The sequence below is a fragment of the Lissotriton vulgaris genome, chromosome 4_1 (assembly GCF_964263255.1).
Source record: "Lissotriton vulgaris chromosome 4_1, aLisVul1.2, whole genome shotgun sequence".
Lineage (NCBI taxonomy): Eukaryota > Metazoa > Chordata > Amphibia > Caudata > Salamandridae > Lissotriton > Lissotriton vulgaris.
The window spans coordinates 59,039,475-59,053,068 of NC_141691.1; the positions used below are offsets into that span (position 1 = coordinate 59,039,475).

The 13,594-nt window shown below is 45.3% G+C and overlaps 1 protein-coding gene across 3 annotated transcripts in view; it reads right to left on the minus strand.

Annotated features, from left to right (window-relative positions):
- DLG3 (discs large MAGUK scaffold protein 3) overlaps positions 1 to 13,594 on the minus strand; it is a 2,000,883-nt gene that overhangs the window by 972,556 nt on the left and 1,014,733 nt on the right. For all 3 annotated transcript variants that reach the window (XM_086918303.1, XM_086918301.1, XM_086918300.1), the window contains one exon: positions 1,311 to 1,361. In XM_086918303.1, the coding sequence (XP_086774429.1) occupies positions 1,311 to 1,361 (51 nt within the window). The remainder of the gene's footprint in view (positions 1 to 1,310; positions 1,362 to 13,594) is intronic.

Below are 13,594 nucleotides of genomic sequence, written 5' to 3' on the forward strand. Positions count from 1 at the left end.
CGGATTGTGTATTAGCACAGTAGGCATGATTCACTGAGGTATTATCACAAAGGCACTGCTTGCTTAGATCCAACAGGTTTCTTATTCATGTGAGTAACTTACATCTTGTAGCCCATTCGCAAATACTTCCTGGACATGTTATCGTGAGTTGAGGAACTTGCATATATCTAAATTAAACATTTCAGGTTTCCTAAAGACAGCTGACTTGCGTATCAGTGGATTGTTTTGCATTTACTCGAGTATAGTTCCTGTTGCTGGTTGTGTGAAGCACTTGTAGCACATGTAAGTTCTGCATGCCTATTTTTTTTCTTCTTCCATGAGTACAGCATGTTTACTTATAGAACAAAGGCTTGTGAATTGGGACACAAGTGTTTATTACTCAGCTCAAAATTAATCATTGTATTCACCTTGAAAGGCTCAGTTGTCCCAAGTGGCTTGCAGAGGACACGTAGATCTCACAGGTAGGCACTCAACATAATCAGCTTACATGTTCATGAGTGGGTTAAGTGCAAGTGTGTATGCTGATAGTGTTTCAAACAGTTTACACAAAAGGGCTGTCCTACAGAAAGTAGAAGGACAATAAAATTCATAAAGAGTTGAAACCTGTCAACATTTTCAGAGCGTCTACGCAGTTGGACTTTCAGCAAGAGGCCAAAGTCCTGTGCATTTGACACAGGAAATAGTTGAATGTTGTAAAATACCTTTTTCAGTTATATTTATATTATTATCCTTTATCACTTATTCCCTCCACCTCTCCTGGCTCCCCCTTCCCCTCCTGGTTCATGGAGCATTCCCTGCCAGTTGGACATACCACTGTTATCTTGTCAACATTCTACCCAGCACTTGAGCTCTGACTGAAAACCTGATGGTGACAATAAACCTTCTTGGCACTAGGCGGCTCTTCTGGAAATCTATATAACAGTGAGGTTCTAAATTTCCTAATTTACTCTTTCACCACGCAAACGTCCTTTGTTATGGGGTGGGCAATAGTTTATTCATCCTTCTATCGTTTGTTCAGAGGATGCATCGAATTGGACAGTGGTTCATCAAGGAAGGCAGGGTGATCTGACCACAGCACATTGCCTATAACCACAGGACATTGCCTATATTACACCTGTAGTGCTGAATAGATTGCGCCACACCAGCCCATTCACTGGCGCTGGCCTATCGCGACATCGCCTGAGCCCCTTCTAATGCAGGCCTTCTCTTTCTCACCTCTGCAGCCACCTAGTGCAATACATTGTTATTTTTTGTAACTCACATACATAATTACCAGCTGAAGTCACTGGCCAGCTTAGACTGTCACTTACCCTCTCCAGCACAATCTCTTCATACTTGTACATCCCATCGCTGCCATTCACCTGTGGGAGAGATGAGAAATGAGAGGGTTAGGGAGTGGTCGTTACCCCACCTGGTGTATGACCTCCGAGGCTCTGTTTAAGCCACAAACCCTACCACCTGGCCAGCTCAGCGCACTCCTCAAGCGCAGACATATTAAGTCATCTCTACACTCCCATCTGGTTTGCCTTAGATCCTTTGCCAGTTCCCTCTCCTCATCCTCAGCCCATCACCCTGTCTCCTTTCAGGGCATCTCGGCCGGGTCACACGTTCTCCCCAATGCACACTTCCGCTTCCATCTTCCCCAGCTGTCTGTCAGTGGCTCCTCCCCCTTTTCTTCACATTACTGGCCCTAACGTGCCCCCTTATATATTTTTTATAAACATGTTCAGGACAGGGGACTAAGCATCCTAGACCTGTAATGGCTGCTAGCAAAAATGTTCTCATGATGCAAGCAGCCAATCTTAACGTTCGCTCCCGTGGCAGTCTGACTCCTGCAGGAGTGAGAAAGCCCAATGGATATAAAGCTCCCTGGGCCAATCAGAATGCTCTATTTTTAAACGGGCACAAGATTCTCATGGACCCAACCGTCCAGATATACAATTATTTTTTTTACCTGAATTTCTCGAAAATACTAAACAGATTTACACCAAATCACAAAAGCACAATCTGCGGACCAAGATCTAGCATCCTGCCAAATTTGGTGTAATTGTCTTCAGCAGGTTTTGCTGTAGCCTTGTCTAAAGAAGTGAATGGTAAATTCAGGGGGATTTTGCATATTGGGAACCCTCACTTTTCTTGACAGATTACCCCAAAACTTCCAGGAAGAAGCTGAAGTGGATGGCCAACCCCCCACCTTGCACGGCAGGAAGCCATGCACAGTGTGGGGTTGGCTGCATGTGAGGGGATGGCCGCAGAGCCTGCCAGGCCATGCACGACTGAAGGCCCAGCACAGTGTGGGATTGGCTGCCTTTTTGGGGGTTGGTCAGAGGGCCTAACTGCAGGTCAGGCCCGGTGGTCAACCCCCAACTGCATAAAGCCAAAGGCCATGCGCAGAGTCCGATTGGTTGCATGTGGGGGGGTTGACTTAAGGGCCTGGGCACAGGCCAGGCCCTGCAGCCAGCCCCCCACTGTGCATGGCCAAAGGCCATGAGCGGCGAGGGTATAGCGTTTACGTATGTTAACTAAATATTACTTTACATTTATAAGACCCTAGAAATTCACTGAAAAAACAAAGGTTAAAGTAATGTTACAGTTAGGTGTGATTAAAGGATCTGTTTTTCTTTAACCTTCGAAATTCACTGAAAAAAACAAAGGTTAAAATAACGCTATAGTTAGGTGAATTTGTTGGTGGCAACATTTATGTTTTGAACTTAAAAAAACACAGAAATTCACAGGTATAGTTAGCAGAGCTAACTACATTTTGGCCCCGCCATGCACTGCTTATGGCTTCACATATGACATCACTCATGACATGTTCTATGCCATCAATTATGACATCACTGGTGACATCTTAAATGGCATCTTGATGACATCACTGATGACATCATCCAAGCTTCTTCCGTACACATTTCTCTATAAACTAGTATGGCATTGGAGGCCTGAAAGTAAGTACAAAATAGCTCAGAAAAATATGCAGCATCATGAATGCAATCACAGACACAACTCTTAGGTGTAGCAAGCGTAAGTACGTTTACAGTGAAACCATTCTCAACATCATAGATACCACTGCCCCGTGGAAATTAAACACGATCCAAGCAGAGGCATTGATGGTCTACCGACTCAAAATGATATGAAACTACATAATGCTGAAAATCAGTGGCTCAATTCAAAATCCCAGATGCTTCTTACCAAACTCGCAGCTCTAGGAAAGGGGCGTAAAAGTACCGTAGTAACAGCAACAAATAGTCACATTCAGGAGCAAAGTTCCACCTCCCTAGATCCAACAGACGCCCTTTTCACATTCATCCATGGAAACACATACCAACCTACTACTGATGGAGCAAGGATTCGCACGTAATGCGACTTGCTCTTATTCATGAACCTCGTTTAATGTATAATCATATTAATCCAATTGTTCGTCATTTATTTTAGCATTTTCCCCAACACGCGGGTGTCCCCAAGAGGCTTGCCTGTGTGTCTTTTCATACTAACAAAGCTTGCACTAGAAGAAATGGCTGCTTCGCTGAAATTCAGTCTGCGCATGCGTCGGTCATACCCATGTGATGTGACGCACTCGCATTCTGGAGGGAATCTGTGCTCATGCGCACTGTTGCAAACATGGCCGCTTGTCTCTCATCACGCTCTACGCTTGCAACTGCTGCTTTAGCCTATCTGTCTTTTCGCACTAAACGTTAATACTGTAGAAGTTATAAAGTAAGGGGTGTGTTTAATTTTAGCATGGTATACAGTGTGATCATTTTTATATGTGATTCTAATTTGTTCTCGCTTACTTTTCATGTGTCGCGTCTCTGGGGCTGGGAAAATCGGGAGTGGAGCCATACTTGAGGCTCTGCTGGGCACCGTCATGTGACCAGGGAGAAACCCTACTGCGCAGAAGCTGAAACAAGCCAGCTGGCTCCTGAAGCCCAATGCGCCTGGGAAGCATCTCCAGGAGACGGGATCTTACCTTGGAGCGAAGCAACACTGTTGCTACCTGCTATGTACTGTATTGTCTTGCTGTATTCCTATGCATGGGAATGTGAACCCAAGGGGCGGGTAGGCAGAAATTACTAGTAATGATGGAAACACTGAATTCTAGGAGGCGACAATGACCAAGTCACCTCTCCTGACCAATCATAATGTGAGAAACTGTCACTTGCAACATTGGTGGGTGGTCTAAGGGTCCCCAAACAGTATAACTGCCCTAGTTTAGCTTAGGAAAATTGTCCGACTTGTCCGAGTAGCAGACCTGTCACTGACCCTACGAACTCTATAGGTGCCCAATCTTGAGTGCTGCGGAGCACTCTGTCCATACTTTCCACAAACTCTTAGGGGTGGAAATTGTCTTAAGTGCTGGCGAAGCACTTTGCTGGGAAATTCGAAAACCCAATCGGGGTTACTGGCGGATTACTTGCAGAGAGGGGTAACGCAGGCGTTGCTTCCGAAGCAGTGGGTGTTGGTCACTGCCTTGGTGAAGCCCAGTCCCGACCCAAATCCTGAGGGGTATCCTGTCCTGACTGTCCGTGAGCGGTACCTGCTCGCATTCTGGCATTCCTTTTCTGAGGGTCCTTGTCCCCGTCCTTCCAAGCTGACCCGTGGCCAGGGTTAGTCTTCATTCTTAATTAGGTAAATATTGGTAGTGGGTTCGCGTCTTTCTCTCTCTTTCTCTCTTTTCCTCAATAAAGCACTCTCACCTGTGATATTGCCCTATCTCCTTGAAATGCAAATTGTATGAAATTGTTTATTAGAGTTGTTCCACTTCTCTCCCCTCCTGCAGGAAATAACGAACTGTCATATTTTATCAGTGTGTTCCCGTTTTCCCTTTTTCCCTTAGCATGGTTGCAGTGAACGTAGTAAGAATAGCATAAGTAGTTTTAGCCAAAGTATACTCTTTAGGTCCCTTGTTTAGTTCATACTTATGTTGAATTGCGTGTTCTCTAAGTACTCACATCTCTTGGTGTTCCCTTATACTCAATGGTCCTTGCTCTAGTTCATGGTTACATTTTAGTTGTGATCCTAATGCTTGATGTGTTATTTTGTATCTTGCTTATCTTGACATATTCACTTTAATTATCAGATAAAACTTTTAACCCCAACAGGTGTCTGTGGTTATTTTACAGATTACTGTGTAGAGAAATGTATTGTGGATTATAAAATATATCTTTTCTAGGAAAACTGTCACTGTCCACTGCTAGCTCCTGATCCGTTGGGAGTAATGTGCCTGTGGTAAGTCAGGTACATGTGTAGTAAGTGGTGAAAGAGTCACCCCCCGGATTACTGATAGTGGCGTGCAAGAAATCACCCGGTTCACTGCAAAACTTAGGTTGGTCACTCGCGTCAGGGCCCAGTACGCGGGGTGAAAATTGGTAAACTAGTGACCCGGGTGACCCGCGCGCGCTATCAGTAATTTTCTGGTAGCAGAGGTTATGGTTAGGACTAGTTAAGACAGGTAGACAGGATAGTTAATAAACAAACCGTGAGAATAAAAATGTGCTGCTAAAATTCTACTGTATTGGTTCAAAGTTTTGAAATGTTTTAAGGATTTATAGGTAAATGTATATGATTTTGCATTGCTGCTATAAATGTTACATGTCGTGCTAACCAAGAACTGTTTGTAAGTGTTCAGTGTAGTCTGAATCCCCGGGGAAGTATATAGCTAACGGTGAGTAGAATCCGATTAGCTGGAACAGTCACTTGTTAGAGTCATTAGTGTAGGGTTAAGAAATACCTGGAAGCACTAATTAGGATCTTTTGCATCTGTATAATTGATAGCCTTGAGTCCTTTGTACAAAACTCCCCTTGTGATATCACCTAGAAAGGATCACCTGTGGGAGGAGTAGTAGGGTCTCCGAGGTTTGTCTGGTAAGTAAAATAGTCCACTGGTGAAATCCTGGCTCAGTACATATCCCCGACTAAGGTGGATGAGTCAGAAGAATAACGGGTTCTATATTACTAGTGTGAAGAGACAGGCAAAGAAGTCTATCCAGAGTGAATGAAAAGTAGACAGAAGTGGTTTACTTGCGGTGAGAGGAAATTTTTTTACCTATTTAGTACACTCAAACATAGTGGCAGACGTTGTGTGTTAGTAACTAAGTTTTGCAACCGCACTTTAGGAGAAGTTAAAAGTTTCCGTTACCTTGTGAAGGAGGGAGTCGGGCGGAAAGCTGCTTTGACGTCACTCCGCGCCGCGCTGGTATTGGTCAGAACAGCGGGTGTGTAGAGAAGCCGAATTTGTAAGGGAGGGGTGAGTGCCGGAGCGTGGGACTTGGTCTCGCGAAAGGCCGCACACCCATTGGATAAGGATTTCTGTATTTACAGTGTTGATTGGTTGCCACAAAATAAGAGTCGCGCTAGCATTGGAAGTACCAGAGTAAACAAAATTAATCAGGCCGAGTTAGAAGCGAGCCTGGAGAGGCACATGTGGTATCCTGAGTTCTTACCTAATCCGCAAAACTCAGGCTTCTATAGGGAACAGATTATACGAGGTAGACCGCATATGATGTATGGAATAAAGAGAAAAATGTCATTTGCCGACAAAATAAAGAATTTCTTCAAAACAGACAAGCCCATTAGAACTAGGGAGGGTGTGATCATTCCTCCGCCGAATACTCCTGCTTCTTTCATGATGTTTGAAAAGGGGTATCATACCTGTGTATGGCTAGAGAATTGGGCAAAATATACTGCAGATGACGGAGTTCTAGCCTTTCCTATTGATGGTACCTTTAATGGTAGGATCCTGTTTAACTTAAGGACCCGCATGAATGAATTGCATCCCAGACCCAGATTGACCCAGTACGAAGCTTTAGAAGAGTGGGAAATTGAGGCTTTGGAGAGAGATAGACCCCGGATGGACAAGGGAGTGAGTAAATGGTATCCGAGGGTCCATAGAGAAACAAAGGAGCAGAAAATGAAACAGTGGAGACAAAGCATGATGACAGAGGGATTGTTTCCAATGATGGGGGTATCAGAACCAGGAAAAGGAAAAAGTAAAGAAAAGACCCATCACACTATGCCCATAGGGGACTCAGAAGATGAGCACCTAGAAGATTTATTGATGAAAAACCCCCCTCCCTATGCAGCCGAGTCTGAGCCCTTGAATTCACCAAACTCGTTTGCCAAATATCCCAGATGTCGGAGGGATAGCGAGACAGATGGGACAGGTACAGACAGTAAAACAAGTGAAGGGGATGGGTTTTGCAGACCTAAATCCGCGGTCCCGAATTATCAGCCATTTGGAGAAGGCCCCCCTTGACTGGTTACCCCAACTGCCCCAAGTATTTACCCTCCCTTGGTACCTCAAGTACTGCATGACAATCCCACAGGAAAGGGTTTGAGAGAACAAGAAAAAGAAGCCCTGGCTAGGCAGCGAGATGAATTAGTTCGGACCATAGCCCAGATACATCCCCATCCAGATTCCCTGACTATCCCAGTAACCATTGGACCCGCTATTCCTCTTTATAGGGATAACCTGGCTAGTCCTCGTCCTCCTGTTATTTCCCCAATTATGCCCACCCCTAGCCTTCCACCCCCGAGAAAGGAAGTATTCATAGATGAGGACCAAGAGAGTGAATGTGAGTCAGTGGTTCTGATGGATTTGCCCATCAGGGAACCTAGAACTAGCATGTCGGGGGTAAGAAGTCAGAATAAGCCAAAAGAGGTTTTGATTGAAGGTACATCTGGGGTTAGGAGTGCCACAAAAGTGTCACCAGAAGAATTAGACAGATGGACCAAAGAGTTGGAGAAAGAGACCACTCCCCAATCCAGACCCTTAGAGATTTATAAACTAAGGATAGAAATAGAAGAAATGATGGCTGGAAACGTAGGATTAGAGCGCTTAAACTCATATAGTGAAGAAGAGTTACTGTTTATCAGCAAAAATCTTACCCGAAATGCTAGATTGCTTCATGAAAGGATAATGGACACAGCCACAGAAATGGGAATCGATGCCAGTCGCTCCAAAATCCTTCAGAAACCCTACAGAGTAGATTTTTCGGATAAAGACTTAGAGAGTTTGAATGTGGTAGGAAAACAGATCCAAATAAAGGAATTACTGAAACTATTGCAGAAATGGGGAGAGGTGGGGAAATGGAGAACCCGGTGGGCAAAGAAAAAGGAAGACAGTAGGGCTAAGTCTCAAGCTTCAGAATTCGTGTTAAAAGAAGTAGCCCCGACAGAAAAATTGTGTCCCATGAGGGAGGTACCGGGAGGGAAATATGTCCATGTCCCTTGGTCCCGACAGGATATTGTGTCATTTACAAATGATTTCCCGAAATTGCGGGAAAAGCCTGTTGACTGGTACCGGCAGGTTGAACGCTTTATAAAAGTTCAGAAATGTCTTCTGAAAGACCTAGATGGGTTTTTCGACATTGTGGTCCCTGTAGATCTGTGGACCGAATGTAAAATAGAAATTAATTGGCCCAATGAAGAATATCCCAGAGATGAGAAAACAGGAGCTCCCTCACCTGATGTAATGAGGAAGTATGATCAAGTCATACAATACCTCAAGAAAAAGGTGCCCGCAAAGGAGACCGATTGGACCAGAATAGATAGAACCACCCAAGAACGTGATGAAACAGTCCATTCCTTTTATGAAAGGTTACTGCAAGTATTTAAAACCTACAGTGGTATCGATAATGTGGACATGAAAGACATGACCCATTTCAGTTACCGGTTTGTGCTAGGATTAAGGCCTGAAATATCTCAATGGATTCGAGATAATAAAATAAGTTGGCAGGGAAAGCCCATAGATGATGTCCTGAAATACGCAAAATATTGCGAAGACGAAATCGAAAATAAAAAGAAAGCCCTCAAGGAGAAAGTGATGTGGGCACAAGTAAAATTGGCTGAACAGCAAGAAAAACAGTTAAGTAAATTGAATTCCAATAATAATGTCCAGAATGCCACTGCGGGGGGAGGAGGGAAGCCCCGGGCAAAATTAAGTCGGGAAGAGGCTATGAAGAAGTTCCCCTGCCACGGGTGTGGCCAGTTAGGGCATTGGAGAGACGAGTGTCCACACCTGCAGGCCGGTAATGCCCCTATAAATGGTTTAAATCCACAGGTGCAGAAAGAGGGGACGAAACGAAACCAGCAACAGGTAAAGCTACCTCCAGTACCTCGCGCTCCTAGACAGAATTACAAGAACCAGGGCCAGCAGAATGAAAGGGCGGAAATATGGGAGGGAGAGAATGGAAGCAATGCAGCAATTCCACAGTACCTGTTAAATGACACTTTTCTCTGTGATGAACAAGATTGACGGGGCCTGAGAGGGGAGGACAAGGAGTGCGTGCTTGGCGCCTCCTTACCGGTAGACCAGACTGGACCATACATTGAAGGGAAGGTTGAGGGAAAAGACATCACCTTTCTGTTGGACACTGGTGCTACCCGGTCCACTGTGAGAACAGTGGATGTTCCTAACCTACCCCTCTCGGGAGAAGCTATCCAAGTAGTGGGTGTCTCGAATCAGATAATAAGTACTCCAGTAACTGAACCTATGGAAATCTCCATAGGAAACTTTAAAGAAATGCACAGATTTGTGGTCTGTGATTCCAGTCCTGTGAACCTGTTAGGTCGCGATTTGTTGTGCAAAATGAACTGCACCATCTTTTGCACACCAAAGGGCGTTGAAGTTCAGACCCCCGATGAAGATGGTTTGTACAAACTAATGTTAGTAAGACCTGATGCTGACATTAAAACGTTGTCAATTGAAGACTTACCTGAAGAGCTGCAGTTAAGAGTAGTACCAGAAGTGTGGGATTTCTCAGGGAAAGATGTAGGCTTAATGGCAAACGTGGACCCAGTTAAAATAGCAATTAAGACAAATGCAGTATACCCCAAAACAAGGCAGTACAAAATGAGTGCAGAAGTGAAGGCAGGAGTCGCAACTGAAATTACCAGATTGCTCGAAGCAGAGATCATAGAAGAAGTGATGAGCAGTCCCTGTAATTCACCTATCATTGGGATTAAAAAGCCTAGTGGGAAATACCGAGTAGTGCAGGACCTGCGCAAGGTAAACCAAATTGTTGTACCTTGCTGTCCCATTGTGCCCAACCCTGCAGTGATCTTGCATCAGATTCCGTGGAATGCAGAATGGTTCACTGTCATTGACCTGTGCCATGCATTCTTTTCCATCCCATTGCATCCAGAAAGCAAGTTCCTTTTTTGTTTTGAATTTGACAGCCATATCTATGTCTGGAATCGTGTCCCCCAGGGGTACACTGAAAGTCCTTCGATTTTCAACCAGATATTAAAGAAATGTCTTGAGACCCTAATACTGCCCGGAGAGTCCGTTTTGGTACAGTACATAGATGACCTTTTAGTGGCATCTAAAACTCAAAATGACTGTGTCACCGACACCATAGCCTTGCTGAATCACCTAGGGAAAGGGGGACATAAGGTATCCCCTGACAAATTGCAGTTCTGTAAGAACGCAGTAAAATATCTGGGGCACCAGATAGAGAAAGGGATCCGAAAAGTCACCACAGAAAGGATCAAGATAATTAAAGCAATGGATCTACCCCGAACTCAGAAAGAAGTGAGGATGTTTCTAGGAGTTGTGGGGTACTGCAGACAGTGGATTGTGGGATTCGCGAATCTGGCCAAACCTTTGATAAAAATGACCAAGAAAGGAGTGGTAGACCCAGTCAGTTGGGACAGTGAAAGCATGTCCGCATGGGTAACCTTGCGAAATTGTCTATGTACCGCACCTGCATTAGGTATGCCAGACTATTCCAAGCGTTTCGAACTGTTCTGTGACACCAGAGAAAATTGTGCTCTCTCAGTCCTGACCCAGGAGCATGGGCTGGTCAGGCGTCCTGTAGCCTATTTTTCAGCCACTTTAGATCCGGTGGCTGCTGGACTGCCCGGATGCCTAAAAGCAGTAGCTGCTACTTGCGTCAGTCTGGAGCAGAGTGAGAATATTGTTATGGGACATCCTGTCACAGTATATGTTCCACATTCTGTTGTAATTCTACTGACAAGAACAAAGACCCAGTATCTCACACCTAGTCGGCTGACTAAGTATGAGAGAATTTTGATTGGTGCTGAGAATGTAACCATTTCTCGGTGCAATGTCCTAAACCCAGCCACTCTGTTACCTGTTCCCCTGGATGTAGACGACGAAGGTGAAATGGAACATAATTGCATTGATCTAACAGAATTCAGCACTAAGCCCCGACCTGACATCAGAGAAGTAGCATTGTTTGATGGGGATCACACAATGTTCGTGGATGGCTCATGTTTAAGACATGAGAGTGGAGGTCTGTGTGCTGCCTATGCTGTTGTCACATTGACAAAAACAATAGAAGCCTCTTACCTATGCGAAGTAAAATCAGCCCAAGTAGCTGAGCTCATTGCTCTGACTAGAGCCTGTAGGAGGGGAAAGAACAAAAGAATAACTGTTTACACCGACAGTCAGTACTGTTACGGGGTTGTTCATGACTTCGGCCAACTGTGGTTACAAAGAGAATTCATGACCTCCTCAGGTACCCCTATCAGAAACGGAAAGGTGGTACAAGAATTATTGGAAGCTATTCAATTGCCCAAAGAATTGGCTGTGGTCAAGTGTGCGGCTCACAGATCAGGAAATGATGATGTGACAGCCGGGAATAGATACGCTGACCAAATTGCCCAATTTTGCGCCCGACACAAAATGTCCCTCCAAATTGGGTTGTGGGGTGGACACAGCTGCCAACTGATGTTGTTTGATAATGTGTCAACGTGGGATGAATTGAAAGACTTACAACAGTCAACAGGCAGGGAAGAAAAAGCTAGATGGAGTGAAAATGACTGTCGAATGAGGAATGATGGTGTGGTGGTAGACAAAAGTGGAATGCCCGTGCTGCCCGACAGTCTGATAGATCCCATGGTCCGAATGATACATGAACCCACACATATGGGGAGGGATGCCATGTGTCGGGTGTTTGACAAAGTGTTCTATAATTCAAGGTTCAGAAACCAGGCGGAAAGGCTTTGCCAGAGGTGCCTAGTGTGTCAGCAATTCAATGCAGGAAAGAGGACTGTAGTGGAGCAGAGTACCATCGGCAAGGCAGTAGGTCCCTTTGTTAGGATGCAGGCAGACTTCATAACCATGCCCAAATGCAAGGGATATAGATATATCCTGGTCATAGTTTGTCTGTTCTCCCGGTGGGTGGAGGCTTACCCAGCGAAGAAAAATGATGCCCTAACTACCGCCAAGCTATTGCTCAGGGAGTTGATACCTAGGTTTGGGATCCCAGAAACTATTGAAACGGACCAAGGTGGGCATTTTGCCAACGACGTCCTAGAAGAGCTCTGTAAGGCCTTTAAAATGAAGCAAAGACTGCACTGTGCCTACCATCCCGAGGCATCTGGGGTGGTGGAACAAATAAATGGCACGATAAAGTCCAGGCTGGCGAAGATGTGTGATTCCACCAAAATGAAATGGACAGACGCTTTGCCCCTTGTGCTGATGAGTCTGAGAAGTATTCCAAATCGAAAAACAGGCCTGAGCCCCCATGAAGTACTAATGGGGAGAGTGATGCGACAAGCATGGGTGCCTGGACACAAACTACTAAGCATTACTGATGATTTGTTACTAGAATACTGCAAGCAGCTGGGTGACCAAGTGCGTTCTATCTCCTACCAGATTGGAGAGACAGAAGACGACTGGCCCAAGACTCCAGCACATAAGCTACGACCAGGCGATTGGGTGGTGCTGAAGAAACACACCCGGAAGAGTTGCCTTGGACCAAAGTGGGGAAAGCCAAGACAAGTGATTCTTGTCACCACTACTGCTGTAAAGTGTGCTGGTGTGCCGAAGTGGATCCATGCCAGCCACACAAAGTGGGTAACCGGAGAAAACGCGACTGAAGCTGAAGGCAGCCCCGCAGAGGAGACTCCCGAGGAGAGTCCGGATCTTGCTGACATCGAACTGCCGAGCACAAGTCGAGACGTTGAGTGGTACCCTGCCGACGACCAGGTTCATGATCCAATACGAACCAGGAAATATTCCTACCTAGACAGTGAGTGGGATAGTCCAGGTGAGACAGAACTAGAAGAAGAAGGTCAGGTCAACGAGACACACATCACACCTGATCAGGAAATAGGCCAAGTAGGGACAGATCAAGACGTCGACACTCCACCTGAAACTCCGGAGTCTGGAAAGGGACAGATAGTGGTCAGAGCTGAAGTTCATGCGGAAGACAGTGAAGAGGACGAAGTGCATGAACCAGAGCAGATAGAAATAGATGAACGTGTTCAGGAATCAGACTCCAGTTCACCTAACAGGGAAGAAAACCTACAAAGCGAACCTGAACAGGACCAGTTTAAGGACCAGGCAGAAGAAATAGAGATAAGACCTGGGACTAGTCAGACAGGGAGGGAAATAGACTCTGTCAAGCACAAGGAGAAAAATAAGAGAGTGCACGAGGAAGGCCAAGTGTCCTCAACCACTGGAAGTCACAGAAACAAAAGTACACCCAGGTACGTCAAAAGGCTAAGACTCCGAATAAAAACAGTCGAAGAGAAACTGAAAGACCGTGAAAGGGCTGAAAGTGAAAGGAAACCAGCCCGAGGCAAGTTTCTGAGAAAAAGCGACAGGTTGAAGAAACAGAACAAA